The 21,627-nt window shown below is 50.3% G+C and overlaps 1 protein-coding gene across 2 annotated transcripts in view; it reads left to right on the plus strand.

Annotated features, from left to right (window-relative positions):
- MYLK2 (myosin light chain kinase 2) overlaps positions 1 to 21,627 on the plus strand; it is a 42,630-nt gene that overhangs the window by 16,076 nt on the left and 4,927 nt on the right. For both annotated transcript variants that reach the window (XM_053394677.1, XM_053394676.1), the window contains exons 4-10: positions 11,447 to 11,552; positions 14,021 to 14,114; positions 15,643 to 15,752; positions 16,919 to 17,060; positions 18,333 to 18,403; positions 19,124 to 19,252; positions 20,522 to 20,674. In XM_053394677.1, coding sequence (XP_053250652.1) covers positions 11,447 to 11,552; positions 14,021 to 14,114; positions 15,643 to 15,752; positions 16,919 to 17,060; positions 18,333 to 18,403; positions 19,124 to 19,252; positions 20,522 to 20,674 — 805 coding nt within the window. The remainder of the gene's footprint in view (positions 1 to 11,446; positions 11,553 to 14,020; positions 14,115 to 15,642; positions 15,753 to 16,918; positions 17,061 to 18,332; positions 18,404 to 19,123; positions 19,253 to 20,521; positions 20,675 to 21,627) is intronic.

A 21,627-nucleotide genomic window follows, 5' to 3' on the forward strand; every position in this document is an offset into this window, starting at 1 on the left:
GCAGCATCAGGTGTTGTTGTGCTCGCTCTTCCCGCTGTGACAGATGGGACAGCGTGTCTTGTGGCCGGGTGACCTTGCAGTGGGGTTGGGAGGGAGGGAGTGTGGGGTGTGTGCAAGGCAAAAAGGGGCAAGTTGGTGAGGTTAAGCTGGCAAGGGGCAGAGGCAGGTGGGCAGGGCAGCAATGGAAGGGGAGGACTAACAATTTGTGTGTCAGGGGGTGTGTTGTCTGTTGGGGAGGCGATCACCAGGTGGGTTTTGTCCTGGGCTGAGCATTCGCTAGGCACCTGCAGTTTTCGTGTGCCAAGGGCAGGATCTGCAGAATCTTCAATCTCCAAGTCAAATGAAACAATGGAATCTCAAGTTTCTGGTCCTCATGAAAATAAATGTTCAAAGGCCCAATGAAAGTGCAGGGGAGTTCAGGCAGACAGTGCTGTGTTGTCCCCCCCCCCTTTCTTTCTTATGGAGACCTTGGGGCCTGAACCAGGATGTGCTGTGAGACCAGTGTCTCAGGGATGGGTCATAACTTAGTGATGGAACATGCACAGAAGGCCACACTCTCGCGTCTCCAGGAAGGCCTGGGACAACCTCTCTGTTGGAGACCCTGGAGAGCCATTGCAAGGCAGGATAGATATGAGATGGACTGACTTCAAGCTTGCATGATCTGATCAGTAGGTCGGCGGTTCGAATCCCTACAATGGGGTGAGCTCCCATTGCTCGGTCCCTGCTCCTGCCAACCTAGCTGTTTGAAAGCACGTCAAAGTGCAAGTAGATAAATAGGTACCACTCCGGCGGGAAGGTAAATGGCGTTTCCGTGTGCTGCTCTGGTTCGCCAGAAGCGGCTTAGTCATGCTGGCCACATGACCTGGAAGCTGTACGCCGGATCCCTTGGCCAGTAAAGCGAGATGAGCGCCGCAACCCCAGAGTCGGTCACGACTGGACCTAATGGTCAGGGGTCCCTTTACCTTTACCTTTACCTGGAACTTCTGAGCTCCACCAGTAAGTGCAAAATATTGCCTTGACCTGGTAACAGACGGACACCTAGGATAAAGGAGCAGAGTGCATCCGAGCACATTTTCAGCCCAGGAATTAGTTTGCGGCACTAGAACTGAACCCTCAGTCCTTTCTCACACAAAATTAATTCCTAATTTGCCCCCAGAGTTTCTTTGCTTTGGCGGGGGGGGGCAGGCAGCTGTGAGGGATGCTGTTGCTGTTGTTTAGCAACCTAGGAAATGAAAATTGACGGTTGTATAGTACAGCATTCTGCACTTTGGGGTCCCGAGATGTTGTTGGACTACAAGTCCCATAGTGCCTGGCCATCTGCCGAATTGGCTGGGGACGATGGGAGTTGTAGTCCCACAATGTCTGAGTACCCAAGGTTGGAGAACACAGATCTAGTATAATGCAGCTATTGACCAGTAAATCCCAACCTACCTTCTGCCCACGCCTGGTAGAGATAATAATGAACTAAGTGTGCCAGTGGCAGGGCTGGATTTAGGTTTGATGAGGCCCTCAGCTACTGAAGGTAATGGGACCTTTATATGTCCAGCTGTCCTTTGCCAACAACAAATGGTTGCTATTTTTTTGTGTTGAATATATGCTATATGGTAATTTATGGACCTAATAGGTATCTAAAGCCATTTGCACATAACAAAATATGTATTTTATCAAAGTAACTGTTGAACTGAAAAACAATTAAGAAGAAGTATATTAATAGTGAAATAATTATGAAGCTCTAACATAAAATGATTGGGGGCCCATTACTTACATCGGAGGAGCCTGCACAACACAAAACACTGTTGCTGTATGTGGGTTTTATTTTATTTGTTTTTTATCTTGTATTTTGGAAATGTACATCCAGTTTTTTTTCCTTTAAATTTTTTGGGGGCCAAGGGAGTGGGGCCCTAAGCTATAGCTTGTTTAGCTTATATGTAAATCCGGCACTGTATATGTAAATCCGGCAGTTCAAAAGCACATCAAAGTGCAAGTAGATAAATAGGTACCGCTCCGGTGGGAAGGTAAACGGCGTTTCCGTGCGCTGCTCTGGTTCGCCAGAAGCGGCTTAGTCATGCTGGCCACATGACCCGGAAGCTGTACGCCGGCTCCCTCGGCCAGTAAAGCGAGATGAGCGCCGCAACCCCAGAGTTGGCCACAACTGGACCTAATGGTCAGGGGTCCCTTTACCTTTAAATCCGGCACTGGCCAGTGGCCTCACTCAGTACAATGTACCACCTCCTGTGGGTGTAACCAGGGCCGTGCTGTGCAGCTGTGGATGTGTGCATTATCTGGTACAGAGCTTCCTATGCCTAGCACCTTACGCTTTTAAGAAAATTAAGGTATCTAGCCCTCGTGACTGCAAAGATAGGCTTAGAAGGATGTGGGTCATGTCTTTGGTGAAATCTCACTAATGGAGAGGGATGGAGTGCTATATTTGCTGCATAAGCTCCATGCAGCACAAGGTTAAATGATGGAACTCCCTGCCACAGCGATAGGCAGCAACCTAGAGGGCCGAAAAGTAGGTTAGACAAATTCATGAAGGAGAGGATTGTCGATGACCACTAGCCAATGGCCCTACTCCACAGTTGGAGGTGGCAATGCTTTGGAATTCCAGGTGCTGAAAACCCCAGAAGGGAAGGGATCTCTTGTTCTCGGGGGCTGCATGCTGGCTTCCTATTAGAATCACAGAATTCTAGAATCATTTAATACTCACAACACCCCTGCGAGGCAGGGGAGGCTGAAAAAGGCAGGGACCGGCTCAAGGTCACGGAGCAAGCCTCATGGCCGAGCGAGGGATTCGAACCCTGGTCTGCCGGGTCCTAGTCAGACACTCTAACCACTATGCAACACTGTCTCTCCACTTCAGATTCTAAGTGAACCGTGGAATTGTAGAGTCGGAAGGGAAACACAAAATGAGAACACATGATAAAACAAAGAGACGGAAGGGAGGGACCCTGGGGTCATCTAGTCCAACCCCCTTTAATACAGGAATCTTAGCTGAAGCATCCATGACAGATGACCATCTGACCTCTGCTTAAAAACATTGGTGCATCTCTCTGGCCCCTGTGAGACTAGCTGGCCCAGCAGGCTCTTATATTCTTAAATGTAAAGGGACCCCTGACCATTAGGTCCAGTCGTGGCCGACTCTGGGGTTGCGGCGCTCATCTCGCTTTACTGGCCGAGGGAGCCGGCGTACAGCTTCTGGGTCATGTGGCCAGCAGGACTAAGCCGCTTCTGGCGAACCAGAGCAGCGCACGGAAACGCCGTTTCTCTTCCCGCCGGAGCGGTACCTATTTATCTACTATACTTTGATGTGCTTTCGAACTGCTAGGTTGGCAGGAGCAGGGACTGAGCAACGGGAGCTCACCCTGTCGCCGGGATCTGAACCGCCAACCTTCTGATCGGCAAGTCCTAGGCTCTGTGGTTTAACCCACAGCGCCACCCGCGTCCCCTCTTATATTCTTACTCCCAGCCTAAACACTGGAAATAGAATGATTTTTCTCCGTTTCTGTGCGATTCCAGCCGACCTTCCCCAGAGAGATCTCTTTTTCCTCATTGCCTAATGAGCCGAATCTTGCAATCCTTTTTTCCTGCATGGTTACCATCTATGCATTGGCATATGAATGTGTCTAAATACTAAACGAGGTGCCCTGTCTGTAGCGCAGCTTCCAGCATTTTTAGGAACATACGAATCTGCCTTCTACTGAGCCAGACCTCCACTCCCATCGTTCTGCCCGGACACTGAGGTCCAGCGCCAAGGGCCTTCTGGCGGTTCCCTCACTGCGAGAAGCCAAGTTACAGGAAACCAGGCAGAGGGCCTTCTCGGTGGTGGCCCCCGCCCTGTGGAACACCCTCCCACCAGATGTCAAAGAGAAGAACAATTACCAGACTTTTAGAAGACATCTGAAGGCAGCCCTGTTTAGGGAAGCTTTTAATGGTTAATAGACTATTGTATTTCAACATTCTGTTGGAAGCCGCCCAGAGTGGCTGGGGAAACCCAGCCAGATGGGCGGGGTATAAATATTATTATTATTATTATTATTATTATTATTATTATTATTATTATTTAATTAATAATAACCCGTGGCTCCCCAGGGTTTCATATAGGGGACCACCCCCCCCACCAACAGCCCTGCCGGGAGATGCCAGTGATTGAACCCAAAATCTCCTGCAAGAAATGTGGTCCCTCTGCGACTGAGCTTCAGGCGTTCTCCCTGATGAGCACCTGAATTCAGAAATTGTAGAGTTGGGATCGCCAGAGGTCATCTAGCCCAACCCCCCTACAATGCAGAAATGTCAGCTAACGCCCCCAGGGCAGATGATCACCCAACCTCTGCTTAAAGCAGGCATAGGCAAACTCGGCCCTCCAGATGTTTTGAGACTACAATTCCCATCATCCCTGACCGCTGGTCCTGTTAGCGAGGGATGATGGGAGTTGTAGTCCCAAAACATCCGGAGGGCCGAGTTTGCCTATGCCTGGCTTAAAGACCTCCGAGGAAGGAGAGTCCACAACCTGCAGACCAGCTCAAGCTAAGCAGCATCTTGAGAAGGGGAGCAGTTTTGATTGAGAAAACAGCAGGAAGACCTCGGGTTGCGCCCGTGGCCAAGATTTTGACCCCAGCCTGGATACATCTTGGAGCAAAGATGAAACTGCTTTAAAGACCTTCACGGCCTAGGACCCCCGTACCTACGGGACCGCCTCTCCCAGTATGCCCCACGGAGGACCTTAAGGTCCATAAATAGCAACACCTTAGAGGTCCCAGGCCCTAAGGAAGTCAGACTAGCCTCAACCAGAGGCAGGGCCTTTTCAACACTGGCCCCGGCCTGGTGGAACGCTCTGTCTCATGAGCCCAGGTCTCTGCAGGATCTGATTTCTTTCCGCAGGGCCTGTAAGACAGAGTTGTTCCGCCTGGCCTTTGGCTTGGAATCAACTTGATCCCCTTCCCCTCTTTTCTTTCTCCTTCTGTGATGGAACTCCTATTTGGGGACTTTCCTGGCCTTTTTCTGGCCCATGTAGGACCAGTCTGGATAGTTGGCCTTGGTGAAGACTTGATGTTTTCATCCCCAAAAAAGTTTTTGATTTGAGTTCCTACTGAAATGAGGCTGCATTTTAAGTTGTATTTTAATCAATTGTTTTTATATCTGGTGTTAGCCGCCCTGAGCCCGGTCTTGGCTGGGGAGGGCGGGGTATAAATAAAAATTATTATTATTATTATTATTATTATTATTGCTAGTCGGCAAGGCACCATCCCTCATGCAGCTGCCCAGAGGCACCACCGCCATTTCGCCAGTAGGGGCCGCCCTCTGCACATGCCTAGGGGAAGCACTGCTGCATACAGAATTGTCACCATCAGCTGTGAATCCTGGCCATGGCAATTTCCATCAGCGGCTGGGCTGCATTTGCAGCCCTGAAATGACCTCCTCCCAGGGGCACAATCCTGGCCAGGGTGCATGGAGGTCCTGGGCTGCCCAGAGGACAAGATCCGCTCCCCATCTCAGCCCAGCAGCGCAAGATGTTTGGCAACAGCTTGGCTGCAGGAACTGCAGGAAGGAGCAGCCATGCAGCCTGTAGATGTGTGTAGGGTTTTCTTAACCTTTCCTTCTCCCGAAAATGTCCCACAAGGAAGCGGGTACAGATTTTCCTTGGGGCTTACTTTCATTTTAAAAAAATAATGTTTTTTTTTGGTTTTACAAATTTATTCACATTCAAAATCACAAATGAAAAAAAGTCCTCCTCCCCTCTATGGGTTCTTTAGTTAACTTTTTCAACTGCATATTGTAAATTATTATTATTATTATTATTATTATTATTATTATTATTATTATTATTAATACACCGCCCATCTGGCTGGGTTTCCCCAGCCACACTGGGTGGCTTCCAACTGAATATTAAAATACAATAACCTATTAAATATTAAAAGCCTCCCTAAACAGGGCTGCTGAATCACTCTACCTTTTCAGTTTTCTGCTGGGTCCAAAGTCAATGTAACATTACAAGAGTTATTTCAAACAGGCTCATATACTATGCTATAAGATCCACTATCCTGTAATATTACATATGAGCCTGTTCTACTGATGAAGCCTAGGATGGCGAAACAAGGCTAATATTCTGGGAAATCCTTGTCTTGGTGTTATGTACTGAGTTGAATAGGATCCAAACTGCAGCAGTCTGATTGGTCCTAGAACAATAGGATCCAAAAGGCAGCAGTCTGATTGGTCCTAGAACAATAGGATTCAGAATGCAGCAGTCTGATTGGTCCTAGAACAATGCAGCAGTATGATTGGTTGGCAGGAACTACCCAATCATGCTCCAGATAGAAGTGAATCCACAACCTGATTGGCTTACAGTAGAATTCCGGAATTAGCCAATCATGTGCAGCCCATTGTGTAAATAATGTATATAAAGCAGATACTTTGAGGGGACTTTCATTCATTCCTCCTCACCACTATGAGCTGAATAAAGAGCATGAAATCACTTCGCGACTCTGAGTATATTTCACTGGCGACGAAGGTGGGATCCCGCTGAGCTGACTGCCACACACAGCACCGCAGCACCGCCACCTGCCGCACCGCTGCCTCGCACCGTGTATCCAGGCTTCAGCTCCGGGACACAAGGAACTCAGAATGGCAACCGACAGCAGCTTCTCGCCGTTCAACCCAGCATCTGGAGACTGGGAAGCGTACGCCTCCCGTTTCACCTTCCTCCTAGAAGCCAAAGGGGTCACCGACAAAGAAGACGCCAAGAAGAGGGCGATATTCTTCAGCGTCTGCGGAGAGGAGACGTTTGAAATCGCCCGGGCTCTCCTTGCGCCTGAAGACGTCGCTACTGTTCCATACAAAACAATAATGGAACAGCTGAAGGGGCACTTTTCGCCGCAGCCCTCAGTGGTGGCTCGTCGAAATGCCTTCTACGCAAAGCGGCAAGCCCCTGGGGAAACCATAACTGGGTTTGTGACCTCTCTCCGCCAAGCCGCCCGGTTCTGCAACTTCTCAGAGCTGGAGAACATGCTTCGTGACCGCCTCGTCGGTGGCCTGAAGGATGAGAAGCTGCAACGACGCCTCTACGCTAAGAAGGACCTAACGTTCCAGGTCGCTCTGGAGGAGGCCCTGGCAACGGAAGCTGCCGAGAGGTCGACACAAGAGGCACGGCCGAGCCAGCTGTCCCAACCGAGGGTCCACCACGAAGACCTCACCGACGACTCAGGATCCGACAGGGAGGAGGTGCACCGAGTACAGCAGCGCACTCAAGCAGCCCACATACCACAGCTGCCTCGACGAGAAGGAGGGAACTGCGCAAGCTGTGGAGAAAGTCACGAGAGGAGGACCTGCCGTTTCCGCAACGCAGAGTGCAGGCAGTGCAGAAAATTGGGACACATCGTCCGGGTGTGTCGGGCTCGGCCCACCCGACGCCAGGCACCAGATGACCAATCCAAGAGCCCCAGGTCCCGGGGCCCAACGCACCAAGGCAACTCGACAGAGCTCACGGACTTCCAGGTATACCAGTTGCCCCACCCCAACGTAGAGAAAATTTATGTTGACATACAGATAGAGGGGGCCCCATGCCGCATGGAGCTTGACACGGGTTCAACTCTATCCATAATCTCGGCAAGGACCTTAAGGAAACTGTGTCCTACTGGGGGTCCCAAACTCAGGCCGGCCCCATTCACCCTCCGGGACTTCCAAAAACGTAAGGTCCCCACAATGGGGGTGGGGACCTTCAGGGTGCAATACCGAGGGCGGACGCAGCAACTGGACTTGCTTGTGGTCAAGGGCCCCTACATTAGCTTACTGGGATTGGCATGGTTTGGACCACTGGGGCTAGCCGTCACCGGGGTGAACCACACTAGCTTACAAGTGGACGTGGACGCCATATGCAAGGAATTTCCGGGGGTTTTCGATGGGAAATTGGGACAGTATACGGGCCCCCCCATTGCTCTACAGCTTGACCCCGCAGTACGACCGGTCAGGCTCAAGGCCCGCCGGGTCCCGTTCGCCCTGAAACCCCGTATAGACGAGGAATTGGACCGGCTCGTGGAGCAAGGAGTGCTGGAGCCGGTGCCTAATGCCCCCTGGGAAACCCCAATCGTCACGCCCGTCAAGCCTAATGGTTCAGTCCGCATCTGCGCAGACTACAAATGTACCATAAACAAGGCCCTCACGGCCCATGCATACCCAGTGCCAGTGGTCAGCCATGTTCTTGCCACCCTGGCTGGGTCGAAAATTTTTGGCAAGCTGGACTTGGCCCAAGCATATCAACAGCTGCCAGTAGATGAGGCCACAGCAGAGGCACAGACGATTGTGACGCACAGAGGAGCATTCAGGGTAAAGCGGCTGCAATTCGGTGTCAGCGTGGCACCAGGCATATTCCAGAATCTAATGGACTCTCTACTTAAAGGGATTCCTGGCGTCACCCCCTTCTTCGATGATGTGTTGATTGCCGGGCCCACACCAGAGGAGTTTGAGGACCGCCTCCGCACCGTTCTGCACCGTTTCCAGACGGCGGGTCTCAAGGTGAAGCGGGAAAAATGTCTACTAGGAGTGCCTCAGGTGGACTTTCTGGGATTTATGGTGGACGCAGAAGGAGTCCACCCGACTGGGGACAAGGTACGGGCCATTTGTGATGCCCCAGCGCCCAAGAACAAGACTGAACTTCAGGCCTTCTTGGGACTATTGAACTTTTACCATTCCTTCCTTCCCCACAAGGCGGCGGTAGCAGAGCCCCTACACAGACTCCTGGACAAGCGGGCCCCTTGGGTGTGGGGCCAGCGCCAGGAGGCCGCATTCCAGGCAGTCAAGGACTTGCTTGTCTCAAACTCGGTCTTGGCACACTTCGACGAGAGGCTGCCGGTGGTGCTAGCATGCGATGCCTCGCCCTATGGAATTGGCGCTGTCCTGGGACACCAACTCCCGGATGGAAGAGAGGTACCGGTGGCATACTTTTCCCAGACACTCAACGCAACCGAGCGGAACTACTCGCAAATCGACAAGGAGGGTCTGGCAATCGTGAAGGGAGTAAAAAAATTCCATGATTTCTTGTACGGGCGGCCCTTCACCGTGGTGACTGACCACAAGCCGTTGCTTGGCTTATTTGCCCCTGAAAAGCAGACCCCCCAAGTGCTGTCTCCTCGCGTCCTCAGGTGGTCAATTTTCCTTGCCAGCTACCAGTATGCACTGATTCACCGTCCGGGGAAGGCGATGGGCCATGCGGATGCCCTCAGCAGGCTACCACTACCGGAAACAGGCCCCGACCCAGCACCTGCACAAGAGGTTATGAGCCTGGAGCTGCTTCCCGACCGCCCCATTCAGGCACAAGAAGTTGCACACCATTCCAAGAAAGATAGGGTCATCTCCCGGGTCCTGGACTGGGTGTGGAGGGGATGGCCCAGCAGCAGCCCCGGGCCAGAATTCGCCGGCTACACAACCCGCAAACATGAACTGTCGGCCCACAAGGGGTGCCTGTTATGGGGAAGCAGGGTCGTTGTTCCCCAGCCCCTCCGCAAAAGGGTCCTCACAGCCCTACACGAGACACACCCAGGGGTAGTAAGAATGAAGGCCCTTGCCAGGAGTTATGTGTGGTGGCCGGGGATCGACGGAGAGATAGAGGCCTGGGTCAAACACTGCCAGGCCTGCCAAGAATCCCGCCCAGATCCCCCAAGGGCCCCAGTCCAGTCCTGGGAGTCCGCCCGAGCACCATGGTCACGCCTGCATGTGGACTTCGCTGGCCCCTTTCAGGGGAAAACATTCTTCATAGTGGTGGACTCCTACACCAAATGGCTGGAAGTCGCACTGGTACCGTCCACTTCTACGTCTGCAGCCATCCGGGTACTACGCAGGCTGTTTGCAACCCACGGGCTCCCTGACACTCTCGTCTCAGACAACGGGACTGCATTTACGTCAGGAGAATTCCAAACCTTCACAGCGCAGAACGCCATCCGCCACATCCGTTCGGCGCCATTCCATCCTGCCACCAATGGCCAAGCAGAACGCATGGTGCGGACCACCAAGGACACCCTTCGCCGCATGACGCAAGGGGATTGGGAGTACCGCCTTGCCACATTCCTTCTAGCACAGCACCCCCAGCTCAACAACTGGCCGGAGCCCCGCAGAACTACTAATGGGTCGGCGCCTTGCAATCAGATTGGACCGCATTCACCCCGATAGAGCTCAGGATGAGGTAGTGGTGGGGGAAGGCAGGAACCCCCGGACCTTCGAGGCCCAGGACCCAGTGTACGCAAAGAATTTTGGGGCAGGCCCAGCATGGGTACCCGCCACAGTCACCAGGGTCACTGGCCCCGTGTCGTATGAGGTGCTAACAGATGGGGGGCAATGCTGGCGCCGCCACTGCGACCAGATACGGCGACGATTCCCGGGAGAAAACCAGGAGGAGGAAAGGTCAGAGGAGTCCCAAGGGAACAGAGGGGCAGTGAGGCCCATAGAGCAGGAGGGGCCAGCAGGAGAGGCAGAATCAGTAAATACAGAGAGGACCTGCGAGGCCGAAAGGACACCGGAACCAGAACCACGACTGAGCGAGCCGGTTGCGCCAGACCAAATAGCCCCATCACAGCCAGCATCCTTGGAACACGAGCCAGAACCTGAACCCCGGACCAGGGAACACCCCAGGCCGCAACGCACACGTAGGCCGCCAGCGTACCTCGAGGACTATGAATGCGACCTCCCGGGCAGGACTGGAACTTAGAGGGGAGGGGTGTTATGTACTGAGTTGAATAGGATCCAAACTGCAGCAGTCTGATTGGTCCTAGAACAATAGGATCCAAAAGGCAGCAGTCTGATTGGTCCTAGAACAATAGGATTCAGAATGCAGCAGTCTGATTGGTCCTAGAACAATGCAGCAGTATGATTGGTTGGCAGGAACTACCCAATCATGCTCCAGATAGAAGTGAATCCACAACCTGATTGGCTTACAGTAGAATTCCGGAATTAGCCAATCATGTGCAGCCCATTGTGTAAATAATGTATATAAAGCAGATACTTTGAGGGGACTTTCATTCATTCCTCCTCACCACTATGAGCTGAATAAAGAGCATGAAATCACTTCGCGACTCTGAGTATATTTCACTTAGACTCCGTAAAAAGGATTCTGTGGAACTGTAACAACCCTTCATGTGGATTATTGGACTCTTTGGAAAGGTGGAATAGATACTTATACATGGATGGACCTTATGCATGAACTGACTAGAGAATGAACTGATCCACTGGGTCTTCTGCTTTTTTTCGTCGAACTTTATGAGACTTCCGTTGAAATCTACAGTTTGATACAGTGAATAGTATACCTTATTTCTTCAAAAGTACAGCCGGTTACGTCTTGTGTGTTTATTGAGACAGCTTCTAGGAGCTACGGAGGAGAGCTGGCTGCAGGGTGGGAACCCCAGGTGGATGAATGAATTAGTCCAGTGGTTTTTCTTTTGTTTTAACCCCTGCCTCTCTCTTCCAGATGACACTCCCCCTCCACCTGCTCCCTTCACCCACCGCATCGTCCAGCTGAGAACGGGGGAGTTCAAAGACACCTACAGCATCAACACCAAGGAGATGCTGGGAGGGTGAGGCCTGGCCGGGGGTGAGGGGGAAGAGGGTGCCAAATTGTTCGTTCTTCCAGTGACACAATTATGGGAATGTTCAGGGTGGCAGGAGAGGATATATTGTTTATTAATATCCTTCCTAACTTGCAGTAGCAAGTTCTATAACTTAACAGAGTTTTACATTCCCCCTTTTTAAACGCACAGCAGACAGCTGGCTGCAGGCTTGTGTAAGCCTCTCAATACTGGGTTCCTGGTAATTTCCCTTATGTCCCTCTTAAAAGAATAAACATGCCCCAATCTTGTTTAAAGTACAGTGGATGCTCGGTTGCGAATGTGATCCGTGCGGGATGCACGTTCACAACCCGCAGCATTCACAACCTGCATCTGCACGTATGCGCATGCGTGGATTGCGATTCAGTGCTTCTGTGCATGCGCAAAGTGCAATTTAGCACTTCTGTGCATGTGCAGCCGCTGAAACCTGGAAGTAACCTGTTCCGGTATTTCCAGGTTTCAGCGGTCCACAACCCGAAAAACGCAACCTGAAGCAGCTGTAACCCGAGGTATGACTGTATATAAAATAAGTTTACTCACATCATCAGTTCACAGTTGGATCCTGAAGGCAGACTTAGTCACAAAGTATATACGTGTGGATCTGTGAGATGCTCCAACAATGGAGGAAGCCAAAGAGTGTGTGCTGTGTGCTGCGTGCCTTGTCCCTTTTGTTACCTGGGCAGGTAAGGTCACGCCCACCTCTAGTCACATGCAAAGGAAGGATGTCCCAGCCCAGGAGGAAGTTTTTGACTGGCTGGACCAAACATTCCCCCACATGTCCACTCTAGAAAAACAAGGAATGTCGTACTTGACTGCTACTTATGTATCGCATCCCATAATAATTGTGACTGTTTCCAATTTCCTGACGGGTTGCTGCGAGATGGATACAGTGGTACCTCGGGTTACATACACTTCAGGTTACATACGCTTCAGGTTACAGACTCCGCTAACCCAGAAATAGTGCTTCAGGTTAAGAACTTTGCTTCAGGATGAGAACAGAAATCGTGCTCCGATGGCGCGGCAGCAGCAGGAGGCCGCATTAGCTAAAGTGGTGCTTCAGGTTAAGAACAGTTTCAGGCTAAGAACGGACCTCCGGAATGAATTAAGTACTTAACCCGAGGTACCACTGTATTATTTTCGAAATAATGTAAGTAAAAGAAAATACTGCTGCCGTGGGTAAGATTGGCATTTGTAAATGAAAGAATGCTGCAATGTTTTAGAAAGTGCAGAATATTGAAGAAAACACACCCACATGCAAACCCAACCCTCTCAAGCAATAAGTAAGCAACAGACCAATAAAGTATTGCCTTAAAGCAGGGCTAGGCAACCTAAGGCCCGGAGGCCGGATCCTGCCCAATCGCCTTCTAAATCTGGCCCGCGGACAGTCTGGGAATCAGCGTGTTTTTACATGAGTAGAAGGTGTCCTTTTATTTAAAATGCATCTCTGGGTTAATTGTGGGGCAAAGAAATTCGTTGATATTTTTTTCTTCTTCAAAATATAGTCCAGACCACCACATGGTCTGAGACCACGGCTGAAAAAGGTTGCTGACCCCTGCCTTAAAGGAACCCTTAGCTCAGTTGGTTAGAGCAGTGTGTTGATAAGGCCAAGGTTGCAGGTTTGATCCCCGTATGGGGCAGCTGCATAATCCTGCATTTCAGGGGGTTGGACTAGATGATCCTCAGGTCCCTTCCAATTCTATGATTCGCAACACCATCAAATCTAGAAGTCCGGTCATTCATCATTCAGATCTAGAAATCCCCATTACTTTCTCATGCGTGCACTCTTGGGTTGGGGCAACTGGCTGAAATGTTTTTAAAGGTTTTAAATGGTTCTCAATTTGGTTTCTCTGTTTTGTTTTTGTTGGGCTGATGTTGATTAAATGTTTAGTTGGGGTTGGTGGTTATTATAATTTGGGTATAACTGTAATTATTGTTAATGGTTTCTATTGATTTATTGGTTGGTTTGTTGCTCGTACAGGATTTTTTGTTTCTTAATTTTTAATGCATTGTTATGTTTTCATATGTGTTGTAAGCTGGGGAAACCCAGCAAGATGGGCAGTATATAAATTTATTATTATTATTATTATTATTATTATTATTATTATTATTATTATTTTATTTATTTATTTATTTATTTATTTATTTATTTATTTATTAGAAAGAACTGTAATGAGAGGTTTGTTGTTACCAAGCCATCATTGCACACAGTGCCTGAAAGGCAAAAGGGTCTTTGCCCCAAGGAGTTTACAATCCAGAAAGATAATTGGTGGTGGTGAAACAGAAAGGGAAAACTGGGGGTGAGGAGGAAGGGATAAAAGTCATCCATTCTTGCAGTTGGGAATGAGGCTTCATGAAAAAAGTGAGCTTTTTAGTGCTTTGGAGGAACTTTGGAAAGAATTCATAATTCTCAGGACCTGCCTTTCTCTTTCCCTCCACAGGGGGAAGTTTGGAGAAGTCCGTACGTGTGCAGTGAAGGAGACGGGCCTCAAGCTGGCCGTGAAAATTATTAAGAAGCAGGGGCCGAAAGACAGGGTAGGTGCCCTCTGGTGTGCAGTGTGCTGCAACATGTAGCAATGCGCGCAACACCTTTTCTGCGCCGGTCTTTGTGCCGGGTTTTCCTGCACGGCTGCCCTGCTAAGTTTAGTTCAGGTTTGTGAAACTCATTCATCATTTCGTCCTGCTGAAAAGAGGACCAAAGCGACGGACGTGCAAAATAACGTAAGAACAGTGCAAATTTACTAAAAGGTGTTTTGTCAGCGCTTGTGCAACAGACCCTCCCCTACTCCTCCTCACGCCCTGGGCATTTCCCAAATCTGATCCGGTGTGCTGGGCCCGGGGGTTAACCTGAGCAACGCGGTCCAGGTCCGATCCCGAATCCAGGGATTCCATGAGGCGTCCATCTGACAGGGCCAAGGCAGGAAACCAGGCTAGGTCAGGCAGGTTCTAGCAAACAGCAATGTTGCTCCCGCAACCTGGGGCAGGGTCCGACAGCCTTTTATCTTTGTCGGGGTAACGGCCGGTCCTGATCCCCCGGCGACTCACCTCCCTGTTTCGCTCTAAGGCAAGCACTCCTCCTGCGAGTACTCAGGTCTCTCCTTCTCTCAGACCTGAGTCTCTGCAGCTTGGGAGACGTCAGTGGGTTACTAGACCCAGAGGCCGCCTCAGCCTCCCCTGACCCAAGCGGTAGTGGAGCAGCGGCAAGTGATGGCCCAGCTGGAGGCAAGGAGGTTGAAATAATATACTTGGAGTTGAGAGTGGATTTCATGTTCTTTATTCAGCTCATAGTGCTGAGGAGGAATGGAAGTTCCCCCAGAATGTCTGCCTTATATACATTATTTACACAATGGGCCCCACGTGATTGGCTAATTCCGGGATTCACCTGTAGGCCAATCAGGTTGCGGATTCACTTCCACCTAGAGCTGGATTGGGTGGCTCCGCTGAACCAATCAGACTGCTGCATTCTAGACTCTATTGTCCTAGGACCAATCAGACTGCTGCATTCTGAATCCTATTGTTCTGGGACCAATCAAACTGCTGCCTTTTGGATCCTATTCAACTCAGTACATAACAGAGGTCATCCCCGCATCTGGAGCCAGGGCAGGCTCAGGCCCTTGACTCAGCCCAGCTGATGCTTGTTGCAGGGGAACCTGTGCAGACTGAGACTCCTCTGGTTCCGAGTCCGAGTCCCGGGCCATCACATTGGGAGGATTGGGGGAACCCCTAGAAAAGGTTTGGGGGGAAGAGAGGGGAAACTCTGTTGTGCAAGAATAAATCCTTGCATTGACAGGGCATGTTAGTTGGATAGCACCCATGGTCTGCGCCTAGGTGGCAGCATGGCAGAAGCGTCTCTCCTGAAGCCCACCCTTTGCCAACCTGGTGCCCTTCCTAGTTTTTGTACTGCAACTGCTGTCCGTCTCAGCTGGTGGAAGCTGTGGTGCAAAACTGTGACATTGGCGGGGGCTGATGGGAGTTGTGGTTCAAAATGTCTGGAGGGTACCAGCCTGGCAAAGGCTCCCCTAGCCAGCCTCCGTTCCACGCTGACCAGCTTTTGCCCCTCTAGGAAGCGGCCGAGGTGGAAATTGACGTGATGAATCAGCTGAACCACCGGAACCTGATCCAGCTATACGACGCCATCGAGACTCCAAAGGACATCATGCTCTTCATGGAGTTGTGAGTCATGGAATTGTGAGGCAGGCTCTCGGTCCTCGGGCAATCGCCGCGCTCGGGCCTGCAGTTTGAAAAGACACGGCACACGAGGAAAAACGAATGCGGAGGGAGGAGGAGAAAAGCAAACTCTGGCACAAGTTTAGCAAAAACGGCATTGATTCATTCAAATGAGGACATTTGTTTCTTTCCCAAAAATTTTTTATTAAATTTTGCACAATTATAACAAATATAACATAAAAAGAAGAAAAAAAACATACCAAAAAAACAATACAGTACTGAAAAAGCAAAAGCAAAACAACAATTTAGTGCCATATCCCTTAAAAACCCAATTTTATTTACATTGTTAATTGACTTCCCCAGATCCCTCCCTTCTGAATTTCATTGTGTCTGTATGTAACAGCTTTCCAATATCATTCTTAAACTAAAAATATTTCCAGCAATTAACTATCTTTTTCTTATTGTTCTTAATCCAACTTACTTAATTAAATCCTAAATTAATCCTAGGCCTATTTGGCGCTTTCAAGTGACTTCTAATTATATATATTACAATATTTATTCAAATAGTCCTTAAATTTCTTCCAATCTTCTTGATATTCCTCTTCTTTCTGGTCGTGGATTCTTCCAGTCAGGACATTTGTTTCATTGGGGTGGCGACCAGCCTAAATGGGACCTAAATGTGGGAGGATATGGGATGGCCTTTTGATGATGTCACATGGATGCTGGGAAAATCCCACATGCATGAGTGGCACCCAGAATGCACTGCCCTGAACATAGCTGTCAAGCGTCCCTTATTTGGCGGGACAGTCCCTTATCCCAGCGCCATGTCTCGCTGCTGTCCCTTATTGATAATGTCCCTTAAATAAGCTACTGAAGGTAATGGGGCCCTTTCTATGTCCAGCTGTCCTTTGTCAGCAACAAATTGTTGCTGTTTTTTTGTGTTGAATATATGCTATGTGGTAATTTATGGACCTAATAGGTATCTAAAGCCATTTGCACGCAACAAAATATGTATTTTATCAAAGTAATTGTTGATCCCTTATTTTGGCTGCTGATCCCTTATTTTCGAGGCTGCTGGTCCCTTATTTTCAAATCTGTAAGTTGACAGCTATGGCCCTGAGGGGTTTGGGGTTCACCTGATGGTCTAAGGCAACCCCTGTCCTGCGTTGCAGTGTGGAGGGCGGCGAGCTCTTTGAGCGGATCATCGACGAGGATTACCAGCTGACAGAGGTGGACTGCATGGTCTTTGTGCGCCAGATCTGCGACGGGATCCTCTTCATGCACCACATGAGTGTTCTCCACCTGGACCTCAAGGTAGGAGAACATCTCTGCCCTCCCTCGGGAAGGAGGAGGAGGAGGGGCAAAGCTATTGTGGGGCACAAGAACTTCGGGGCTAAACCAGCGGTTCCCGGACACTGGCTCCATAAAGGCGTCTGCAGTAGCTCCGACGCGACCTTATAAAAAGCATCACTCAGAGTTTGCATAACCCACTAAGGAAGATAAAATTCAAAAGTACAACAATTAATGGCACGTTTATGCAAATTCCAATGAAAACTTTTTAGCTGAATTCAGCAAAATGGATATATCTGATGCAGTGTGCAGCGATCTCTCTTGCTGTTCTGGCTTCTGAGATTCAGAATATTTTTTTTTCTTGTTTTCCTCCTCCAAAAACTAGGTGCGTCTTGTGGTCTGGTGCGTCTTATAGAGAGAAAAATACGGTATTCTGAATCTCAGAAGCCAGAACAGCAAGAGGGATCGCTGCGCAGTGAAAGCAGCAATCCCTCTTGATGTTCTGGCTTCTGGGATAGCTGCGCAGCCTGCACTCGCTCCATAAGACGCACACACATTTCCCCTACCTTTTTAGGAGGGAAAAAGTGAGTCTTATAGAGCAAAAAATATGGTAATTATACACTCCCTGCTGCCTCCTTGCCTCTTAGCAGCCTCCACACCATGTAATCACACTGCCACCCAGGGGCTCCTACTACCAACTTTGGTAAGGTAAAGGTAAAGGGACCCCTGACCATTAGGTCCAGTCACGGACGACTCTGGGGTTGCGGCGCTCATCTCGCTTTGTTGGCCAAGGGAGCCGGCGTACAGCTTCCGGGTCATGTGGCCAGCATGACTAAGCCGCTTCTGGCGAACCAGAGCAGCGCACGGAAACACCGTTTACCTTCCCGCTGGAGCGGTACCTATTTATCTACTTGCACTTTGACGTGCTTTTGACCTGCTAGGTGGGCAGGAGCAGGGACCGAGCAACAGGAGCTCACCCCGTCGTGGGGATTCGAACTGCCGGCCTTCTGATCGGCAAGCCCTAGGCTCTGTGGTTTAGACCACAGCGTCCCTACCAACTTTGGTAACCACTGCCAAAAAAACAGATGGGCATCAAATCGCTGTGGGTCTGCCCAGTTCCTCTGCTGCGCCAGACACAAGATATCTAGTTCCTCTCTGTGGGGCAGAGAGACCCTCCTGCCATCTTCCCCAAACCTTTCCAGATTTCAAGGGGATCATTTGCAGGTTCCCCACAAAGTCACTAACCGGAGGTGGTGTTTTGGGGTGGGGGGTGTTCTCTTTTCTCTCCCTCCGCAGCCGGAGAACATCCTGTGCGTGACCTCGACCGGCCACATGGTGAAGATAATTGATTTTGGACTCGCCCGAAGGTAATGCCCAGGGCAGGGGTCAGCAAACTTACCGCGCCTCGGGCCGGTGTCTCCAGCACCGATCGCGCGGGGGGCAGGAGGGCAAGGGAGCGCATGCCCATACGTGTGCGCACACACTATTTCCGGCACACTTCCGGGTCGGAGGAGCACCGGAAATAGCTTGTGCGCACGTGCAGGGGCCTCCTCTGACCCGGATGTGCACCGGAAATAACGCTTGCGCATGTGCAAATAATGCTTGAGCATGCACAAATAACGCTTGCACATGTGCTAATAACACTCGTGCATGCGCAAATAGTGCTTGCGCATGCGCACATAATGCCAGCGCATGCGCACATAATGCTTGCGGCATGTGCACAAGCTATTTCCGGTGCTCCTCTGACCCGGAAGTGGGCAGCTGCGCAGCGCAGTGCTGGTAAGAGCGGGCGACGGCAGTGGGCGGCAGGGGTCGCCGCAGGCTGGATAAATGAGTCCCTCGGGCCTTATCCGGCCCACAGGCCTTAGTTTGGGGACCCAGAGCATCGCCAGCCTGCAGCAGCCCCCTTTCCACACTCCTGACCCTGCTGTGTGCCTCTTCTGGGCACTGGGCGAGGGGAGGGCACAGGACAAAGTCCTTTCCGAAGGGAGCAGGCTCCTGGTGCCCACCTTCCTGGAGGGTGTATGGGCCAGGCGTTTGTGTGAATTGATGGTGCTAGATTCTTCTCTCTCTCTCTCACCTTCCAGGTACAACCCCAGAGAGAAGCTGAAAGTGAACTTTGGCACCCCCGAGTTCCTGTCTCCAGAGGTAGTGAGCTACGAACAAGTCTCCTACACAACGGATATGTGGAGCATGGGGGTGATCACCTACATGCTGTGAGTTGAGGGGAAGGGGTGCCTTTGGAATCAGGCACTTTAATAATAATAATAATTTATTATTTGTACCCTGCCCATCTGGCTGGGTTTCTCCAGCCACTCTGGGTGGCTCACAATAGAATATTAAAAACATGATAAGACATCAAACATTAAAAACTTCCCTGAACAGGGCTGCCTTCAGATGTCTTTTAAAAGTCAGATAACAGTAGTACCTCGTTATGAGTCTGCCCCGTTTAGCATCCATTTCGTGGAACGTCGGCAGCAAACCCGGAAGAACAGTGGTACCTCAGGTTACAGATGCTTCAGGTTACATACGCTTCAGGTTACAGACTCCGCTAACCCAGAAATAGTACCTCGGGTTAAGAACTTTGCTTCAGGATGAGAACAGAAATTGTGCTCCGGCGGCGCAGTGGCAGCAGGAGGCCCCATTAGCTAAAGTGGTGCTTCAGGTTAAGAACAGTTTCAGGTTAAGGACGGACCTCCAGAACTTAACCCGAGGTACCACTGTACATAGCAAAACAAAGAGCCAGAATGGAGGGACCCTGAGGGTCATCTAGCCCAACCCCATGCAATGCAGGAATCAAAGCATCACTGACAGTCGGCCCTCCAAACTTTGCTCAGAAACCTCCAAGGCAGGAGATTCCACAACCTCCTCTGCCAAACAGCTCTTGCTGTCAGAAAGTTCTTCCCGATGTTTAGTTGAAATCTCCTTTCTTCTACAGTCATACCTCTTGTAACGTTTGCTTCAGGTTGAATGTTTTCAGGTTGCGTCCTGCGGCGACCCCAAAGTAACAGAACGGGTTCCTTCCAGGTCTCGCCGCTCACGTATGCACAGACACGCAAAATGACGCCACGTGCATGCGCAGAAGCGGCGAATCGCGACCCATGGAGACGCCGAGACATGGGTTGCGTTCTTTTCAGGTTGCGAACGGGCCTCCGGAACGGATCCCGTTGGCAACCAGAGGTGCCGCTGTAATTTGAATCTGTCGGTTGCGGTCCTGACGTCTGGGGCAGCAGCAGCAATGTATTTGGCAGAAACAGAACTGCAGCAAAACACCCACAGCGTCGATTGCGGTGGAGAGAGGTTGAAATGGGCCCAGCGAGCCGATTTTTTGTGCTCTGACGTAGCCACGGCGTGTTCTGGAGCAGCCAGGCTCCTGGCCCCGGAGTCGCTTCCTTTCGCCAAATTTCTGAGCCCCAGGAGAGTTTTCCTTCACTAACGAGCCTTGATTGACGCTCTCTCTCCTCGTCTCCCCACCCTGTTCTCAGGCTGAGCGGACTCTCCCCTTTCCTGGGCGACAACGACACGGAAACCCTCAACAACGTCCTGGCAGCCAACTGGTATTTTGATGAGGAAGCTTTTGAGGGCATCTCCGAAGAAGCCAAGGACTTTGTCTCCAACTTGATTATCAAGAACAAAAGGTCTGGGACCATTTGGGGCAAAAGGGGGGGGGGAAAGCTTTGCTCTTTTCTGTGTGGGAACCGGTTAACCTCCAGGTCTGCCAGAGAGCAAATGGAGAGGCACCGCACCCTTTAACATTTTCTAGCTGGAGGGAGACCAGTAGAAAATTGCACAGGCTCTTTAGAATCATGGAAGCATAGAGCTGGAAGGGACCACAGGGGTCATCTAGTCCAACCCCCTTTTCGCCCAGTGTGAGACTTGAACCCACAACCCTGAGAGTCTCCTGCTCCACAGACTGAGCTATCCCGGTTGAAGAAGCGAATCTGGCTTCTGCTGTGATGACAGAGGAGGTTTCTGGAAAAGAGGGGAGGCGATAGAGGTTTCTTAAAGGAAGTAGGGTACTGAGAAAGGGGGTAGAGAGACTTTTTCTCCTTACTCGCATGACACTAGAAGTTGTGGACATCCATAAGGACCTAAAAAGAGCTGGTTGCTGGATCAGGCCAATGGCTTTTTTTAAAAAATTACATTTTTATTGATTTTTTAACATATCAGTTCCAACAGTCATACAACATAACTTCTCATCTTATACAATATTTTTAGACTTCCATCAACACCTCTGATGATCTTCTGTTCTCTATCGCTTATAATGAATTTCTTAATTTCTATATTTTTAAAATTTAATTTAATTTATTATTTATACCCCACCCATCTCTGTGCGGCTTCCAACCAAATATGAAAATACAGTAATATATCAAACATTAAAAGCTTCCCTAAACAGGGCTGCCTTCAGATGTCTTCTAAAAGTCTGGTAGTTTTTGTTCTCCTTGACATCTGGTGGGAAGGCGTTCCACAGGGCGGGCGCCACCACTGAGAAGGCCCTCTGCCTGCATCCCTGTAACCTCACTTCTCACAGTGAGGGAACCACCAGAAGGCCCTTGGTGCTGGACCTCAGAGTCCGGGCTGGAGTTCCTTC

This window comes from Podarcis raffonei, chromosome 6 (assembly GCF_027172205.1).
Source record: "Podarcis raffonei isolate rPodRaf1 chromosome 6, rPodRaf1.pri, whole genome shotgun sequence".
In the NCBI taxonomy this organism is placed as follows: Eukaryota; Metazoa; Chordata; class Lepidosauria; order Squamata; family Lacertidae; genus Podarcis; species Podarcis raffonei.